General features: G+C 38.1%; 1 protein-coding gene across 3 annotated transcripts in view; it reads right to left on the bottom strand.

The window, feature by feature from the left end:
- F8 (coagulation factor VIII) overlaps nucleotides 1-20,998 on the bottom strand; it is a 129,485-nt gene that overhangs the window by 40,823 nt on the left and 67,664 nt on the right. For all 3 annotated transcript variants that reach the window (XM_017650949.3, XM_017650950.3, XM_037025054.2), the window contains 2 exons: nucleotides 16,652-18,629; nucleotides 461-614 (listed from right to left, as the gene is read on the bottom strand). In XM_017650949.3, the coding sequence (XP_017506438.3) occupies nucleotides 461-614; nucleotides 16,652-18,629 (2,132 nt within the window). The remainder of the gene's footprint in view (nucleotides 1-460; nucleotides 615-16,651; nucleotides 18,630-20,998) is intronic.

Genomic DNA, 20,998 nt, shown 5'->3' with positions numbered 1-20,998 from the left:
AAATGTGCAAAGGACATTAGAGAAAGACTTAATGTTCATGTACATTGCACTTCTGGAATTTTATCCTAGGAATAGGGTTTGTGATTACAGCATTATTTAAACACTGAAAAAATTAACTTTCTAAAAGTTTGTTCCACGTAAATGGTTAACTAAACCATAAATTGGTATAGTACACTATTATGCTATCATTTAAAAAAATACCTAGGAAATGTTTTCAATGATATAAGAGATGTTTATGATAGGATATTTAGTCAAAAAAGTAGAATTTGCATTGTATAATTTTGAATAAAGAGAAAAAATAGGAAAAAGATAAGAACATATACCAAAATGATAACTATGGGATTATTTTTCAACTTTACTTTCTGTACTTTAAAAGTGAGAATATATTATTTTTATAATCAGAAACAACTAAAATATATATAGAATTAATATTCTTGCAATTCCATTGTCCTCAACTCACCATGATATTGTCTTCAACTTCTGCTCTTATGTATGGCCCCAAGAGTCCCAAATGTTCATTTAGTTCTCCACGGTATAGGGGCTGAGTAAAGGAGCCATCAGTAAATTCCTGGAAAACCACCTTCTTGAACTGAGGGACACCTCCACTCTGAGCCCTGGAGAAAAAATCAGAGGAAAAGCAATATCATCATGGGCCAGGTGGCTAAAAATGTCTCACATTCTTGCCTTCCCTGTGTTTGAGATACATTTAGCAAATTGATGATTAATTGGAAGTGTAATGGGCAGGGAGGCAAGAAACAGGGATATGAGATAACTTCCAGGCTTCTGATTTAGGTAAATGGATGGATGGTGATGTAATTCATTGAGATGGGGAACCCTAGAGAAGTAGGTTGGGGTATACAATTTTGGACACGGAACATCTATGTGAATTAAATTGGCAAATTCACAGAAGTTGGGAGTTCACAAAAGAGGTCACAATGAATATCATTCATATTTAGATGGTATCCAAATCATGTGAGTGACTTATCAAAGCCAATAGTCAATTTTGTTATGTCCTTATCTTACTTGACATCTAACCAACGTTTGGCATAGTTAACCACTCCATCCACCTTCATATACTCTCTCCAGGCTTTGCTAGTATGTGAGTTCCATGAAAGCAAGGGGTTTTGTCTGTTTTGTTTACTGCTGTATTCCCAACAGCTGGAACAAGTGACTGGCACATGAGTGCTCAAAAAATGTTGGATATTGAATGGATGTAGGGTTTAAAAAATATTGTAAATGTAATAGAATATATATTCTCAGGGTTCAGTCCTTGGGCCTCTTTTATTTACTTTAAAGAAATCTGTTAAAACTGTGAACTAAAACTATACAATAAAGTGCATAAAACATAAATGCTTTTGGTACAAAAATGCAACCACCGTCCAGATCAAGAACATTGCCAGAAACCCAGAAGACTCACTGTATTGCCTTTCCAATCACATCTTCTCCCACCAACCCCCACTGACAATAACCCCTACTCTGGTGTTTATGATAATTATTTATTTTGCTATTTTTCATAATTGTACCACTTATGTGAACTTCCCTAAAGAATATTTTTAGTTTTGTCTGTTTTTGAAGTATGTAAATGGAACCATATTGGGGTTTTTGTTTTTTGCCAATTTTTCTATTGGATAATCTGCTTTTTCTTACTGATTTATATGAGTCTTTTGTTGGCCTTTTGTGCTGCAAACATCTCCCATTCGGTAGCTAATCTTTTCATTCTCTTTTCACTATCTTTTGATGAGCATAAGTTCATAATTTTAATGTAGTGAAATTTATCTACAAATCCTTCATGGTCAGTGCTTTTTGTATCTTGATGTCAGTTATCTTTCTTTCCCTACCTTGGGATTATTAAGTATGCTCTTATTTTCTCTGAGAGATTTATGGTTTTATGTTCACATTTAGACTTGATTTTAGTGAATGATGACCTAACGATTCGATTTAATGTTTATCTATATGGACATAAAAAATTTCTCAGCATCTTTTACTGAAAACTGCTCTTCTATGATACCTTTGTCATAAATCAAGTGTCTATATATGTGTATCTAGTTTTGGATTTTCTGTTCTGTTTCATTGACCTATTTGTTTACCCCATGCCAATTACCACACTGTTTTAATTGCTATAGTTTAAAGTAAGTAATATGTTATACAGTAATTCCTCCCATCTCTTTCTTCAAGAAGGTCTTGGCTACTCTTGGCCTATTGTGTTTTCATAGTAACTTTAAAATCAGCTTGTTGAGTTCTACAAGAGAAAAGACTTGCTGAGATTTTCATTTGGGGTTGTACTGAACCTAAGGTCAGTTTGGGGTTAACTTACATTTTCACAATTTTTCATTTTCACATCCATGTACATGGTATATGTTGGCATTTATTTAGTTCTTCTTTAAAGTTTCCTAATACATTTCCATACTTTTTTCCATAGAGGTCTTATAAAACTTTTGCTATACTTACTTCTAGGCACATGTTATTATTTTATTCCACTGAAAATGTCATGTTCTTTTAATTTTATTTTCCATAACTGTCTGCTGCTATTATATGGAAATATAATTGATTTTTAAAATTATTAGTATTTTTTATTTTGGTATCATTAATATACACTCACATGACAGCATTGTGGTTACTAGATTCCCCCCATTATCAAGTCATGTCTCCTTAGTCTCCTTGAATCTGGGGCAGTTTCTGAGCCTTTTCCTGTCTCTCATGACTTCTACACTTTTGAAAAGGACTGGCCAGTTATTTTGCAGAATGTCCCTCAATTTGGGTTTGTCTGATGCTTTTTCCTGATTATAATAAGGTTATGTATTTTTAGGAAGAATACCATAGAGTAATGTGCCCTCTCAGTCCTCCGTTTCTGGGAATACATAATAAAGTGATGCTGACTGTAATCACTTGACAAAGGTGGTGTCTACTGGGCTTTCACATTATAGTTACTACAGCTTGTAATTAAGAAATTATCTGGGAAGATTCCTTACTCATATGCTACTCTATAATATTCTATATCTATCTTTTTTAATGCCCTGCATGAGATGCTTATATTGTTCTATACAGACCATTATTTTATTGAATTTATACGTGTCTAACATTTTACTTGCTCATTATTTCTTCTTGAATTTCAGACCATCCTCTGTACCTTTTTCCTCTTCCTTAAAGTACATCTTTTTTTTATTAAGGTATCATTGATATACACTCTTATGAAGGTTTCACAAGAAAAACAATGTGGTCACTACATTCACCCATATTCTCGAGTCCCCCCCATACACCAATGCAGTCACTGTCCATCAGTGTAGTAGGATGCCACAGAGTCACTACTTGTCTTCTCGGTGCTGCACTGTCTTCCCTGTAACCCCACCACCACACCATGTGAACTAATCATAATGCCCTTCAATCCCCTTCTCCCTCCCTCCTCCCCCACCCTCCCCCATCCCTCCCCTTTGGTAACCACTAGCCCATTCTTGGATTCTGTGAGTCTGCTGCTATTTTGTTCCTTCCGTTTTGCTTGGTTGTTATACTCCACAAATGAGGGAAATCATTTGGCACTTGTCTTTCTCCACCTTGCTTATTTCACTGAGCATAAAACCCTCTAGCACCGTCCATGTTGTTGCAAATGATAGGATTTGTTTCTTTCTTATGGGTGAATAGTATTCCATTGTGTATATGTACCACCTCTTCTTTATCCATTCATCTACTGATGGACACTTGAGTTGCTTTCATTTCTTGGCTATTGTAAATAATGCTGCAATAAACATAGGGGTGCATATGTCTTTTTGAATCTGAGAACTTGTATTCTTTGGGTAAATTCCTAGGAGTGGAATTCCTGGGTCAAATGGTATTTCTATTTTTAGTTTTTTAAGGAACGTCCATATTGTGTTCCACATGGTTGAACTAGCTTACATACCCACCATCAGTGTAGGAGGGTTCCCCTTTCTCCACATCCTCACCAGCATTTGTTGTTCCTTGTCTTTTCGATGTTGGCCAACCTGACTGGTGTGAGGTGATACCTCATTGTGGTTTTAATTTGTTTCCCTGATAATTAGTGATATGGAGCATCTTTTCATGTCCCTGTTTGCCATCTGAATTTATTCTTTGGAGAAGTGTCTGTTCAGATCCACTGCACGTTTTTTTAAAAGGTTATTTGCTTTTGGGGTGTTGAGGTATGTGAGCTCTTTATATAATTTGGATGTCAACTCGTTATCGGATCTGTCATTTATGAATATATTCTCCCTTTTTGTTCTACTGATGGTGTCCTTTGCTGTACAGATGCTTTTTAGTTTGATGTTGTCCCACTTGTTCATTTTTGCCTTTGTTTCCCTTGCCCACGGAGATATGTTCATGAAGAAGTTGCTCATGTTTATGTCCAAGAGAGTTTTGCTTATGTTTTCTTCTAAGAGTTTAATGGTTTCATGACTTACATTCAGGTCTTCGATCCATTTCAAATTTACTTTTGTGTATGGGCTTAGACAATAATCCAGTTTCATTTTCTTACATGTAGCTGTCCAGTTTTGCTAACACTAGCTGTTGAAGAGGCTGTCATTTCCCCATTGTATATCCATGGCTGCTTTGTCATATATTAATTGACCATATATGCTCGGGTTTATATCTGGGCTCTCTAGTCTATTCCACTGGTCTATGGGTCTGTTCTTGTGCCAGTACCAAACTGTCTGGATTACTGTGGCTTTGTAGCAGAGCTTGAAGTTGGGGAGCGTAATTTCCCCAGCTTTATTCTTCCTTCTCAGGATTGCTTTGGCTATTCTGGATCTCTTGTGGTTCCATATGAATTTTAGAACTATTTGTTCCAATTCATTGAAGAATGCTGTTGGTATTTTGATAGGAATTGCATTGAATGTGTAGATTGCTTTAGGCAGGATGGCCATTTTAACAATATTAATTAATTCTTCCTACACAAGAGAATGGAATGTGTTTCCATTTATTAGTGTCTTCTTTAATTTCTCTTAAGAGTGTCTTGTAGCTTTCAGAGTATAGGTCTTTCACTTCCTCAGTTAGGTTTATTCCTAGGTTTTTTATTCTTGTTGATTCAGTTGTGAATGCAGTTGTTTTTCTGATTTCTCTTTCTGCTAGTTCATCATTAGTGTATAGGAATGCCACAGATTTCTGTGTATTAATTTTGTATCCCACAACTTTCCTGAATTCAGATATTAGTTCTAGTAGTTTTGGAGTAGATTCTTTATGGTTTGTTATGTACAACATCATGTCATCTGCAAACAGTGACAGTTTGACTTCTTCCTTGCCAATATGGATGCCTTTCATTTCTTTGTGTTGTCTGATTGCTGTGGCTAGGACATCCAGAATAAAAGTGGGGAGAGTGGGCATCCTTTTCTTGTTTCCAATCTTAAAGGAAAATCTTTCAGCTTCTCGATGTTAAGTATAATGTTGGCTGTGGGTTTGTCATATACGGCCTTTATTATATTGAGGTACTTGCCCTCTATACCTATTTTGTTGAGAGTTTTTATCATGAATGGATGTTGAATTTTGTCAAATGCTTTTTCAGCATCTATGGAGATGATCATGTGGTTTTTATCCTTCTTTTTGTTGATGTGGTGGATGTTGCTGATGGATTTTCGAATGTGGTACCATCCTTGCATCCCGGAGATTAATCCCACTTGATCATGGTGTATGATCCTCTTGATGTATTTTTGAATTCAGCTTGCTAATATTTTTTTGAGTATTTTTGCATCCACGTTCATCAGGGATGATATTGCTCTGTAGTTTTCTTTTTTTGTGGGGTCTTTGCCTAGTTTGGGTATTACAGTGATGCTGACCTCATAGAATGAGTTTGGGAGTATTCCCTCCTCCTCTTCTATTTTTTGGAAAACTTTAAGGAGAATGGGTATTATGTCTTCTCTATATGTCTGATAAAATTCAGTGGTGAATCTATCTGGCCCAGGCATTTTGTTCATGGGTAGTTTTTTGATTACTGATGCAATTTCATTGCTGGTAATTGGTCTGTTTTGATTTTCTGTTTCTTCCTTGGTCAGTCTTGGAAGGTTGTGTTTTTCTAGAAAGTTGTCCATTTCTTCTAGGTATCCAGCTTGTTAGCATATAGATTCTCATAGTATTCTCTTATAATTTTTTGTATTTCTGTGGTGTCCATCGTGATTTTTCCTTTCTCATTTCTGATTCTGTTTATATGTGTAGACTCTCTTTTTCTCTTAATAAGTCTGACTAGGGGGGGGATCTATTTTATTTATTTTCTCAAAGAACCAGCTCTTGGTTTCATTGATTTTTTTCTCTTGTTTTATTCTTCTCAATTTTATTTATTTATGCTCTAATCTTTATTATATCCCTCCTTCTGCTGACTTTTTGGGCCTCATGTGTTCTTCTTTTTCCAGGTTCAATAACTGTGACTTTAGACTATTCATTTGGGATTGTTTTTCCTTCTTTAAATAGGCCCAAATTGCTATATACTTTCCTCTTAGAACTGCCTTCACTGCGTCCCACAGAAGTTGGGGCTTTATATTGTTGTTGTCATTTGTCTCCATTACTTGATCTCTATTTTAATTTGGTCATTGATCCATTGATTATTTAGGAGCATGTTGTTAAGCCTCCATGTGTCCATGAGCCTTTTTGTTTTCTTTGTAAAATTTATTTCTAGTTTTATACCTTTGTGATCTGAGAAGTTGGTTGGTACAATTTCAGTCTTTTTGAATTTACTGAGGCTTTTTTTGTGGCCTAGTATGTGGTCTAGTCTGGAAAATGTTCCATGTGCACTTGAGAAGAATGTGTATCCTGCTACTTTTGGGTGTAGAGTTCTGTAGATGTCTATTAGGTCCATCTGTTTTAGTGTGTTGTTCAGTGCCTCTGTGTCTTTATTTATTTTCTGTCTGGTTGATCTGTCCTTTGGAGTGAGTGGTGTGTTGAAGTCTCCTGAAATGAATGCACTGCATTCTATTTCACCCTTTAATTCTGTTAGTATTTGTTTCACATATGTAGGTGCTCCTGTGTTGGGTGCATAGATATTTATAATGGTTATATCCTCTTCTTGGACTGACCGCTTTATCATTATGTAATGTCCATCTTTGTCTCTTGTGACTTTCTTTGCTTGAAAGTCTATTTTCTCTGATGCAAGTACTACAACAACTGCTTTTTTCTCCCTATTAGTTGCATGAAATCTTTTTCCATCCCTTCACTTTTAGTCTTTATATGTCTTTGGGTTTGAGGTGAGTCTCTTGTAAGCAGCATATAGATGGGTCTTGCTTTTATATCCATTCTATTACTCTGTGTCATTTGATTGGTGCAGTCAGTCCATTTACATTTAGGGTGATTATCGATAGATATGTACTTATTGCCATTGCAGGCTTTCAATTCATGGTTACCAAACGTTCAAGGGTAGCTTCTTTACTGTCTAACTGTGTAACTTAACTTACTTATTATGCTATTATAAACACAGTCTGATGATTATTTATTTATCTATGTTCTTTCTCTACCTCCTACACTCTTAATATATTGGATGTTTTATTCTGTACTCTTGTGTTTCACTTGACTGATTTTGTGGATAGCTGATTTTATTTTGTGTTTAGTTAGTATTTGGTTGGTCTACTTTCTTTGCTGTGGTTTTATTTTCTCTGGTGATATCTGTTTAGCCTTAGGAACACCTCCATCAAGAGCAGTCCCTTTATAATACACTGTACAGATGGTTTGTGGGAGGTAAATTCCGTCAACTTTTGCTTATCTGGGAATTGTTTAATCTCTCCTTCAAATTTAAATGATCATCTTGCTGGAAACAGTATTCTTGGTTTAAGGCCCTTCTGTTTCATTGCATTGAATATATCATGCCATTCTCTTATGGCCTGTAAGGTTTCTGCTGAAAAGTCTGATGATAGCTGATGAGTTTTCCTTTGTAGGTGAACTTTTTTCTCTCTCTGGCTGCTTTTAATACCCTGTCCTTGTCTTTGATCTTTGCCATTTTAATTATTATATGTCTTGGTGTTGTCCTCCTTGGGTCCCTTGTGTTGGGAGATCTGTGTGCTTCCATGGTCTGAAAGACTATTTCCTTCCCCAGCTTGGGGAAGTTTTCAGCAATTATTTCTTCAAAGGCACTTTCTATCCCTTTTTCTCTCTTCTTCTTCTTCTGGTACCCATATATGTGAATATTGTTCTGTTTGGATTGGTCACACAGTTCTGTTAATATTCTTTCATTCGTAGAGATCTGTTTCTCTCTCTCTGCCTCAGCTTCTCTGTATTCCTGTTCTCTGATTTGTATTCCATTAACAGTCTCTTCCACATTATCCAGTCTGCTCTTAAATCCTTCCATTGTTTGTTTCATTTCTGTTATCTCCCTCTGGAGTTCATCCCTTAGCTCTTGAATATTTCTCTGCAGGTCCATCAGCATGGTTATGACCTTTATTTTGAATTCTTTTTCAGGAAGATTGGTGATTCTGTCTCACCAGGCCCTCTCTCTGGTGTTTGAGGGATTTTGTACTGAACAAGGTTCTTCAGCCTTTTCATGGCGATGGAAGTGATCGCCAGTGAGTGACGCATGTGTCAGCTGGGAGAACAAAGTCCCTTCTTGCTTGCTGGTTGCCTTGCCCTTCCCCACTGCCTGTACTGGTCCCTCGGACACAGGGAGCAGCCTCTGGTTTAATCCCCTGAGCTGCTGAGTGGAGCGGCCCTCGGGATGGCCTAGGGCACTGGCAGGTGTTGCAGGCGAGCGGTGTGTGTTCTCCCACAAGAACAGTGCCCCTTTGTGTTTTGGGGACTCTGTGCCAGACTCTGCTTCCTGTGCCAGGCAGCCACATACAGAAAGCAGCCTCTGGGTTGATCCCCTGAGCTGCCGTGGATGGGGCGGCCCTTGGGTTGGCCTAGATCTCTGTCAGTGGTTGCAGGTGACCAGCATGTGTTCACTGCGAGAATAGAGCTCCTATGTGCTTTCCAGACTCCGCACCAGCTTCCTCTGCCTGTGCCAGTCAGCCACGCTCGAGGGGAAGTCTCTGGGTTGATCCCCTGAGCTGCCATGGGCAGGGCAGCCCTCGGTATGGCCTAGGGCACTGGCAGGGTTTGCAGGCCAGCAGCACATGTTCACCAAGAAAATAAAGTCCCTTTGTGCCTTCTGGACTCTGCACCAGTCTCTGCTGTCTGTGTTAGTTGACTGCGGGCAGGGGGCAGCCTCTGAGTCTGGCCCAGTTAGCCGCATGCTAGGAGAAGCCTCTGTGTGGTTCCTGTGGGCGGGGCTGCTCCACAGCTGTGGCGGGTCAGCGGTTTGCTTGCAGTGCTGGCAGGGGGAAGGAATGGCAGGCTGCTTATCACTGTGAGGATCTTCAGTACTGCATTGCCAACCAGGGGTTAGGGCACCTGAAGTTCTGGTTACTTAGCAGTCCTGCGCTTCCACTCCCCCCCCACTCTGATTCCCTTCCTCCTGCCTGTGAGCTGGGGTTGGGGGAGTGCTCAGGTCCCACCAGGTCACGGCTTTGTATCTTACCCTTTTCCATGAGATGTTCGGTACTCACAGATGTAGACGTAGCCTGGCTGGTGTACTGTATCTTCTGGTCACTCTTTTAGGAATAGTTGTATTTGCTGTATTTTCAAAGTATATATGGTTTTGGGAGGAGATTTCCACCACCCTACTCATGCCGCCATCTTGAGAACCCCCTTTGTATCATTATTGTCTCATATTTTACTTATACTATGTTGTAAATTCTCATAAGATAGTGTCACTATTCTTGATTTAAATAGTGAATATTGTTTTTCATATATCCACATATTCATTCCTTCTGTTGTTCTTCATTCCTTCCTGTGATTGTGTAATTTTTTTCCCTTTATACTGAAGAACTGCCTTCAGTATTTCTTGTAGCAATGGTCTGTTGTGACAAAACCTCTCAGCTTTTGCTTTTCTGAAAACATCTTTATTTCAGCTTCATTTTGAAACATTTTCTCTGGGTTTAGAATTCTAGGTTAGCATTTTTTTCTTCCAATATTTCTCATTTTAAAGATATCATTCCATTGTCTTCTAGTATTGTGTTATCCAATACAGTAGCCACTGACCATGTATGACTATATAAATTTTAATTAATTAAACTGTAGTGCTTCAATCATTCTAGCTACATTTCAAGTACTCAACAGTTACATATTACTAGTGGCAACAATATAAGACAGTGAAGATCTAGAACATATTTATCACCACAGAGAGCTCTTTGGACAGTGTTGTTTTAGTAGTTTCCATTAAAAAGTTAGCTATCAGTATTATTGTTGTTCCTTTGGAGGTAATGAATATTTTCTCTCTCTGGTGTTTGATATTTTCTCTTTATCCTTGGTTTTCTTAAGTTTTATTTTTATTTGCCTATGTACCATTTTCTTTATATTTATCTTGCTTTGGGTATACTTAGCTTCTTGAATCTGTAACTTGGCATGTTTCATCAATTTTGGAAAATGCTTAGACATTATCTCTTCAATTCTTTTTTTTCTAGTCAAGTACAGTAGTGAGAAAGGGGGAAAGAGTAGAACAAGTAGTTCGATCTGTAACTGACTGTGAACAATCAATTGAATTAACTCACTACCTTCAGACCAGCTTCTTCAATTCTTTTTCTATCCTATTTTCTGTGTGCTCTGCTCCAAAGACTCAAATTATACTTATGCCATATCATTTAAGAGTATTTCACCTGTCTCTTATACTCTATTCTCTTCTTTATGTTCTTTTCTGTTTCTGTGCTTAGGTTATATATATATTCATGACACTAATCCTGCCTTCTTTGATGTTTAGTCTGAAATTATACTCATCCAACAAGTTTTTAATTTTAATGTATTGTCCAATCCTAGAATAACCATTTGATTTTTAAAAATAGATTGCAATTTCTAATTGAAATTCTCCACTTTTCATCAATACTGTCAATCTTTTCTCTATTTTCTTTAAATATTTATAAAAATTATATTAACATCCCTGCATGCTAATTCCCATAGCTGGATAATCTGTGGTTTGATTCTAATATCTGCTTTTTCATGATTATCAATTACATTTTCCTGACTCTTCTCACTCTTGTAATTCTTTACTGCATACTGGTTATTGTGTATAAAAAGCTATGGTGTGTCTTAATTTTGTATCCTGCAACTTTGCTGTATTACAATATCAGTTCTAGTGGTTTTGGAGTGGAGTCTTTAGGATTTTTTAATGTACAATATCATATCATCTGCAAATAGTGACATTTTAACTTCTTCTTTACCAATCTGGATTCCTTGTATTTCTTTGTTTTGTCTGATTGCCATGGCTAGAACCTCCAGTACTATGTTAAATAACAGTGGGGAGAGTGGGCATCCCTGTCTTGTTCCCGATCTCAGAGGAAAAGCTTTCAGCTTCTTGCTGTTCAGTATTATGTTGGCTGTGGGTTTATCATATATGGCCTTTATTATGTTGAGGTACATGCCCTCTATACCCATTTTTCTGAGAGGTTTTATCATGAATGGATGTTGAATTTTGTTGAATGTTTTTTCAGCATCTATGGAGATGATCATGTGCTTTTTGTCCAAATTCATATGGAAACACCAAAGACCCCGAATAGCCAAAGCAATCCTGAGAAGGAAGAATAAAGTGGAGGGGGGGTATCTCACTCCCCAACTTCAAGCTCTACTACAAAGCCACAGTAATCAAGACAATTTGGTGCTGGCACAAGAATAGACCCACAGACCAGTGGAACAGAATAGACTCCAGACATTAACCCAAACATATACGGTCAAGTAATATACGATACAGGAGCCATGAACATACAATGGGGAAATGACAGTCTCTTCAACAGATGGTGCTGGCAAAACTGGACAGCTACATGTAAGAGAATGAAACTGGATCACTGTCTAACCCCATACACAAAACTAAATTCAAAATGGATCAAAGACTTGAATGTAAGTCATGAAACCATAAAACTCTTAGAAAAAACATAGGCAAAAATCTCTTGGACGTAAACATGAGTGACTTCTTCATGAACATATCTCCCTGGGCAAGGAAAACAAAAGCAAAAATGAACAAGTGTGACTATATCAAGCTGTAAAGCTTCTGTACAGCAAAGGATAACATCAATAGAACAAAAAGGTACCCTACAGTATGGGAGAATATATTCATAAATGACAGATCCGATAAAGGCTTGACATCCAAAATATCTAAAGAGCTCATGCACCTCAACAAACAAAAAGCAAATAATCCAATTAAAAAATGGGCAGAGGAAATGAACAGACAGTTCTCCAAAGAAGAAATTCAGATGGCCAACAGACACATGAGAAGATGCTCCACATCACTAGTTATCAGAGAAATGCAAATTAAAACCACAATGAGATATCACTTCACACCAGTAAGGATGGCCACCATCCAAAAGACAAACAACAACACATGTTGGCAAGGTTGTGGAGAAAGGGGAGCCCTCCTACACTGCTGGTGGGAATGTAAATTAGTTCAACCACTATGGAAAGCAGTATAGAGGTTCCTCAAAAAGCTCAAAATAGAAATACCATTTGACCCAGAAATTCCACTTTTAGGAATTTACCCTAAGAATGGAGCAGCCCAGTTTGAAAAAGACAGATGCACCCCTATGTTTATCGCTGCACTATTTACAATAGCCAAGAAATGGAAGCAACCTAAGTGTCCATCAGTTGATGAATGGATGAAGAAGATGTGGCACATATACACAATGGAATATTATTCAGCCATAAGAAGAAAATAAATCCTACCATTTGCAACAACATGGATGGAGCTAAAGGGTATTATGCTCAGTGAAATAAGCCAGGTGGAGAAAAACAAATACCAAATGATTTCACTCATCTGTGGAGTATAAGAACAAAGAAAAACTGAAGGAACAAAGCAGCAGCAGAATCACAGAACCCAAGAATGGACTGACAGTTACCAAAGGGAAAGGGACTGGGGAGGATGGGTGGAAGGGAGGGATAAGGGCAGGAAAAGGGAAAGGGGGCATTACGATTAGCATGTATGTATAGTGTGGGGGGGGGCACGGGGCGAGCTGTGCAATACAGAGAAGACAAGTAGTGGCTCTACAGCATCTTACTATGCTGATGGACAGTGACTGTAATGGGGTTTGTGGGGGGGACTTGGTGAAGGGGAGAGCCTAGTAAACATAATGTTCTTCATGTAATTGTAGATTAATGATTTTTAAAAAGCTATGTTGGTTTTTGATGTTATTTTCTTACAGAGATCATGCCCCCTTCTGTTAGGCAGAAAGGGTGAAGGGTTGATCACCTCAATTCAATCGTTTTATACTTTGTCAGGGCTGTTTGCAATTTTGGTGCCACTCAGCTGGTCTGGTTTCTCAAGCATGGCCCTCCCAGTCTTTTGACAGAGAACTTAGAAAGTCTTTGTTCTTTCAGCCCTTAAGACATTTCAGCAATGGCCACCAAGAAAGTATTGACTTCAGTTGTAATGTTAGTTGGAGCAAAGATATGACCACCATGCCAAGTTTGAGAACAACAATCTCCATGCAGCCCAGGAGAGTAACAATACTATCGATTTAAACACCTTGAAGGAGCAGACTCAAGGATTTATAGATGGATAAATTGGTGGCAGGATGCAATCCAGAGCTTCAGGTAATGTGGTTCTACTGGCATTGCCATCTTTATGGGTGACTTTTCATCCCTTGAACCAAGACATCTTAGTACTCAGTTCCAGCATGTTGTCACCTTTCCAACCAGAAATTGGCATGAATGCTGCTGTGTTGAGATTGCAGCTAAATTTCTTTTGCTTTTAATTAAGTTATCATTGATATACATTCTTATAAAGGTTTCACATGAAAAACATTGTGGTTACTACATTCACCCATATTATCAAGTCTCTGCCCATTACCCCATTGAAGTCATTGTCCATCATCATAGTAAGATGCCACAGAGTCACTACTTGTCTTCTCTGTGCTACAGTGTGTTCCCTGTGACACTCCCATACCATGTGTGCCAATCATAATGCCCTTCAATCCCCTTCTCCCTCCCTCCCCACCCACCCCCTTTGGTAACTGCTTGTCCCTTCTTGGAGTCTGTGAGTCTGCTGCTGTTTTGTTCCTTCAGTTTTGCTTCATTATTATAGTCCACAAATGAGGGAAATCATTTGGTATTTGTCTTTCTCCACCTGGCTTAGTTCACTGAGAATAATATACTCCAGCTCCATCCATGTTGTTGCAATTGGTAGGATTTGTCTTCTCTTTGTTGTACAGCCCTCCCCATGCTCCCCCTACATTATGTCTGCTAATTGTAATGCCCCATTTTCCCTCTTGTCCCTCTCTTCCCACCCATCCTAACTGGTCTCCTGGTCTCCACTCTTGCTCGTGGAAACTGTGTTACACAACTCCATTTAATTGGTAATCCCTGGAGTTTGGACATACATGAAAGACCTGTTTTCACCTCCCTACATCCATCATTTACTAATTCATACAACAGATATTTTTGCTTCTATCACATGCCAAGTACTGTTCAGGGTTCTGGAGATAAACCACCGAACACACCTTCACAGTTCATGCTCTCAGTGAGCTTACCTTCTTGTTGGGGAAGATAGATGATAAACAAAAAATGAATAATATTTCAGGTGCTAGGGAAAGCATGAAATGAAATTTGAGAAGTAACCTGAAGGAAGTCAGAGAACTAACATTAGGATATCAAGGAAAGAGAATTCCAAGCAGAGAACAGAAAGTGCAGGAGGCCTAGAGATAGTGCAGACTTGTTCCATTTGAGGAAGAGCAATGATGCCAGCATGGCTAAAGCAGAGTGAGCGGGAAATGATGCTGGAGATGAGGGCAGAGAGATTTCAGAGGGTCAAATCTGATAGAGACTTGAAGGCCATGGTGACAGCTTTGAAATTCACTCAGGGTGAGATGAAAATCCATTGGAGGGTTTGGAGCTGAGAACAATAATCATAATTGCAATTTGAAATATTATTTTAGCTGTTAATGTTGGGAAAAAACTGTATGAGGGTGAGGCTAGAAGCTGGAAGGCCAGTTAAGAAGCTGTTACAATAATTTGGCTGAGACGTGATGATGGTTTAGATCAGGATGGTAGCCACTGAAGTAGAGAGAAGTAGCTGGATTGTGTGTGTCTGTGTGTGTATATATAGATTGATTTTATTATTTTAATACATTTTTGTTATTATAGAAGCAGTACCTATGCATTGTAGAAAGTTTGAAAATATAAACAAATAACACTTTTAAAAATTAAAAACTTTACGGCATATAGAGTAACATTTTATTAAATGTCTTCTCTTGTTTTTTAACCTGTCATTTCTTCCTAGTCAACCATCTCCAATTTCCCATTTCAGTACATTTTCATCTTATCTAATACTCTGTCTATAATCAAATTCTGACTACTTTTTGAAGTTATAGCCAACAGGATTCTTGCATGGATGAGATGTGGCTGTCAGGAAAAAAGGGGAGTTAGCAATAACTTCAAGGTTTGGAGTCTGAGTAGCGGAAAGGAAGGAACGGTCATTGACTGCCATGGAGAAGGTGGTAAAACAGCAGGTTTTGGGAAGGGGTAGAAATTAATAGTTTACTTTTGTACATGTTAAGGTAGGGAGTTGATATGTGAGCCTCAAGTTCAAGGGAGAGATCTGAGACAGAGATACATAGCTGGAAATTGTCTGCATAGATAATACCTAAAACCATGAGGTAGTTGAGATCATCACAAGAATGAGCATAAACAGAAAAGAGGATATTGCTGAGGATTAATACCCAGAGCGCTCTAACATTTAAAGGCTAGAGAGATGAAGAATCAGCAAAGTTGAAAGAGAAAGACTGACAGCGAGTTTAGTAGAAAAATGAAGAGAAAATGGCACCAGAGACCACGTGAGAAAATGTATGAAGGACGGGGTAACCAACTATCAAATACCACTGAAGGTTCAACTGAGATGAGGATTGAGAATTAGCAAAGATCATCAGTGACCTTGAAAATGTAATTTTTATGGAATAATGGAGATAAAAGCCTCTCTGGAGTGTCTTAAAGAAAGAATGAAAAGAAGTAAAGACAATAAGTACAGAAGATAATTTGAAAATCTTTTCTGAAAATGTTTTAAGAGGAGAAACAACAGCATTGATGCTGGTGAGATTAACAGTGGAGAGGGAGAAACTGACGTGGATGGGATCAACTGTAAAAATAGAGAGACTGGCCTTAGGAGCACAGACAGCCCATTTATTGTCATAAGCATGAAGACAGTATATGGGTACAGATGTTGATAAATGTAGGACTGGTAGTCTGTGGAGGTTCACTGTACAGCATCAGCTAAGAGTGAGAAGGGGTGTGGGTGAATGAGCAAAATGTGTTCGAGATCTAAGGAGCAAGCAGAGAATGGAAGACAGAGCTCTAGGAGAGTGGGAAAGCTGGGCTGGAGAAATATCCTGTGGTTGTCATGCAGGAATAAGGGCTCACTTGAGGTAGAAAGCAAGGTGGGAAAGTGACAATGAGTAATTGTCAGTCCCCTTCCTCTAGGACCTATATTATCTCTACCACCTCATGTGCCACAACCCACCCCGACCCTGTTCTTCCCTGTACTCCAGTCATGCTGGTCCTTTTTTGTTCCTCAAATACGCTAAACGTGTTCCATTTTCAGAGCTTTTGCATTTCCTGTTCCTTCTGCCTGGAAACATCTTTGCCATCTGCCTGCAGATTGGCTGTGCCTTTTCTCTTGTTTGGGCACCTGGTAAAGTCAAAGATCACAGAATAAACAATGTACCCATACCTGTTTCTCAGTGCGGGAGGGGGGCTACTCCGCCCATAGTCCCAGAGCCGCTCCACGGCAGCAATAAAATAGTGTCGTGTTCTCTTTTGAAAACTGCGGGGTTTCTGATTTTCATCCTCGCCATAAATGTCAAAATCTTCTCTCTTTGTTTCATATGAGAAGATATCATCATAGTCAATTTTGTCTTCCTCTGGCTGAAGAGTAGGAAGGGTTATGTCCCTCTGGTGGCGTTTTGAGATCAGTTTTGATAGCTTTTGAGAGTACAACCTTCCAGCCCCTTTTTGGTTTGCTGAATTATTTAATGATCTGGTATCTTGAAGTATCGGAGTATATGTTCCTTCATCTAAACCTTCTACATATTGCTTAGTGGTTAGTAAGAAAAGGTTTTTCAGGAAATTCTTAGTGCCAGTCACTGTATACACCTGAGGCAAAACTACAGTCTCTCGGATTAATTTTTCCTTCCTTTCTATTTCTTCCTGGGATATTTTTTCTTGACTGTGTGTGTGATTTTCTTGGACATTAGCCAAATCAGTAAGAAATATGCTCTTGCTGTTTGGAAAAATCATCTTTTTGAGTCCTGTGCCCTTTGTAAATTCATCCTCTCCTACTACCACCTTACTCATCTCTGACAAGAAATTCTCATTTTTCACAGATTTTTCTGATCCTAAAGGTGTTACTTGCTTTGGATTGGACCTTTGCCCAGAGCTTAAGGAGTTTTTGTCATAGGTCTTTTTTATGTATTTTTCTGAATCTGGCAAGAATAGCATCTTGAAGAATGATATATCTGGATTTTCTGCACCCATTTCTTTTTGGCGGACCATTTCCATATTTTTTGATGAAGTAGTTTTATTTGATACATGATTAAGCCCCAGAGCTGTAGTACTGTCCACAAATGTTTCATTGGAAATCAAAGAAGTCATTTCTTCAATCTCAGTATTACTTTCTAATACAAAATCTTGCCAGACTGATGTACTGGTCTCAATCAATAATGTTGGGCCATCAGTGTAAGTCTTGCTATTAGTTGTTGAGTTAATTGGTGCCTTGTTTGTCTTTACCAAAGAGATATTAACTTTGAATAAAGCATTATCTTTGGTTGATGAAACAGACCCATGAACTCTTTCCTCTTTAAATAACCTATCACTCTCCACTGATAACACATTTTCTCCCAGTGAGATTTCCTGACTATTCATTAAAGCTGCATCTAACAACTTGGAATCATTATCCCCTTTACTTGAACCCAAAGGTACACCAGACCCAATAAGATTAGATGAATTCTTGTCAAATACAGTGATGCCTAACTGGCTACTAAAATGAGCCGCCATATTTGAGGGTCCTAAGGAACCTATCATCTTTTCAGTACCTGCTGCAATCTTGTCTGATGGAATTGTCAGATTGTTTGATGAACTAGAAAATTTTAAATCAAGTTTATTCAACTCTACTGTTATAGTTGTCCCCAGATTCTCATTTAATCTTAGTTGCACCTCTGGCTCAGGAGTAAATACTCCGTCCTCACCGTGACGGAGCTCTAGTCTAAAGCGTGCCACTTCAGATGGGGTCTTGTTTCGTTCTATTGCTCCAGGTAAAGGATTGTCAGCCTTATATGTGGCTTGCAGATCAGATAAGGATAATCCATGTGGAGTAGAATTCTGTTCCAAGAGCATCAGCAAACCACTAGAGGAGACACTTTGTACTTTAAGCAGCTGTGTTTTCTCTCCAGACTGAGGGTCAATCTTCTGTATGTCATTTTCTGGAGTCGTGGTGGCTTTTAATTGCTTTTGCCTAGTGTCAGGGTGTTTTGAATTCTGAGAGAAGCTTCTAGGTTCAATGGCATTGTTTTCATCCAGCAGAGAGGTTGGAATATCTTCATATGTGTCCTCATAATAATCACCAGTGTTCCTGTCACAACTAGAAACCTTCAGTAAGGCTGTCATGCCTCTGTTCCGAAAGTCCGAGTTGTGGCACCCCAGAACCCACAGACCTGGAGATGAGGAAGAATAAGATTCTGGTTACTCATGACCCAGGTCCCAGGCAAGTTCTGTGTTAGAGGCTCTCTTCCATTCCCAGGTAAATGAAAAAATACTAGGCAGGTCATTGGGCCAAATCCCTGACACCTGTAACAGTAGCCCAGCAATGGGAGTAAAAGTGAGTTTTGAATTGCTGCTGTTATGGTATATCTGTTTGTAACCACAATAAAGGGCTGTGATTAAAAGTAAACAGATAATGGGATAAAAAGGGAGAAATACAATTAATATGCACAATAGCAGAGAGTCTTACTAGTCACACAGAACTCTTTGATGATGACAGTAACTTAATTCAGGGCAGTTTATATAGGTTAGCTGTTATTGCTAAATAACCTAATGGCACAGGTTCTAGAGTTAGATTACCTGGGTTCAAATCCTAGCTCTACCATTTACCAGCTGTGTGACTTTGAGCAAGTTGGTTGAGCTCTCTGAGCTCCAGTTTTCTAATTTGTAAATGAGGTTAATAGTATCTACCCCATCATATAATGCATTCAAATCATATAACACAATGCCCAGCACCCACTGTCATCAATTTGCAAGATGAGTAAGCACAGAGGAGCAGGACTTAGGTTAAGGATACCCATAATGTAAAATTTCATCATAGTGCTAGCAATATTAATTTCCACTATGGACAGGATTATTCAAATGAAGGAATTTCATAGCAGTAAAGTAGATTCATAAGCATATGTGAAAAAATGACACCTTTACCAAGCTGCCCATAAGGTACCTCAAGAGCCTCATTATCTCACACGATATTTGCAAGCAGAATCTTAATTTTCCCTTTCCTCAAAGGGAAAACTTTCCCCAAAGTATATCTCCACAGAGCCCTGTCAGATAATGGTTTCTCTGCCCATGGAAAGGTTGCTATTTCCTTTCCATTTTGGAATTGATGCACACTGTACTCTATGTGCAACCAAATAATCAGCCAAATGGGAAATTAGAATAAAGATATTTTCTAACATAAAGGATTCAGAAAATCTACCTCTAATGCAGCCATTCCTGGAAAGTAATTAGATAATGCTTTCTACAACATGGGAACCAGGAGCCAGGTACTTATCCTGAAGGAGGGTGAAAAAAAGTCCCAAGTTGATAACTGGACCTTGTATCTTACAATCTTGCTAAATTCACTTATAAGATTTGACAGTTATTTTATATATTCCCATAAGATTTTCTATGCATGCAATCAAATTGTCTGCAAATACTAAGTTTCAGGGTTTTTTCAACCCCTATATAATTGGGCTTCCAATCCCCAAATTTATGATATAGCCATGTCCCTACTTTTAGTGAAATCACATTATTAGGACTATATAATGTTCACTGTGCAACCAAATAGGATTACAGTTCTTATTTTTATAAATTGTTTAACTGGACCTTCTAATTGTTTTCCTATTCTTCTTATAATATTTTCCCTTTAGTTATCCTGTCTTTTTCAAGAGTTCCATCATAAAACATATTCTTTTCTGCTTAGAGACTGACTTCCTGGACCCATGTTTCCTCCTATTCCAGTCTGGGCTGGAATTAACTATATTCTTTTGTGTGTGTTCAAATAAATTTTATTTACCAAAAAGGGGTGACCTGCTGACTATAGTTTCTTTTCCTTAATTGTGATTTGATTGACAGATATCATTTTCTAGCTTTAAATGTACAATGTGTTGGCTTAATATATTTATATATTGCAATATGAGTACCACCATAGTGTTTTCTTTTGTGGTGGTATGTGGCTAAAGCAGAGTGTAAAGTGAACCGTATAGTCTAAAAAGAATCATGTACTGACACATGCTACAACAAACTTCAATGGATGAGCCTTGGAAGCATGCCAGACACAAAAGGGCAAATGTTGTTCTATTTATATGAAATAGCCCACAGATGCAAATCCATAGTGTTTGCCAGGAGTTAGGGGAGTGGGGAATAGGGAGTGACTTCTTAATGGTAAATGGTTTCTTTTTGGACTGATGAAAATATTCTGGAATTAGATAGTAGCGATGGTTGCCACTGAATTGTATACTTTAAATGGTCAAAATAATAAATTTTATGTTATGTGAATTTTACCTGAATAAAATGAACAAGTAAAAGGAATCACTTTATCACAGCAAACACAGGAAATCTCTAAGGGCTTTATTTAGCTTAAGCTTTGTAATAAATGATATTACTTTAAAAATTTTTCCCTCAAAACACAAAAAGCAGAGTTTTAATTTGTCTTTAGAATTTAAGTGGTCACCAAAGTCATTTAAAAGCTTCTCAAAATATTTGTATTTTAAATATTTTTTTCTGTGCGCATACACACGCACACAATTTTCTCTCTTTGGTTTAGGCAATTACAACCATA

This window comes from Manis javanica, chromosome X (genome assembly GCF_040802235.1).
Source record: "Manis javanica isolate MJ-LG chromosome X, MJ_LKY, whole genome shotgun sequence".
NCBI lineage: Eukaryota > Metazoa > Chordata > Mammalia > Pholidota > Manidae > Manis > Manis javanica.
This window is presented reverse-complemented; position numbering and strand designations above follow the sequence as displayed.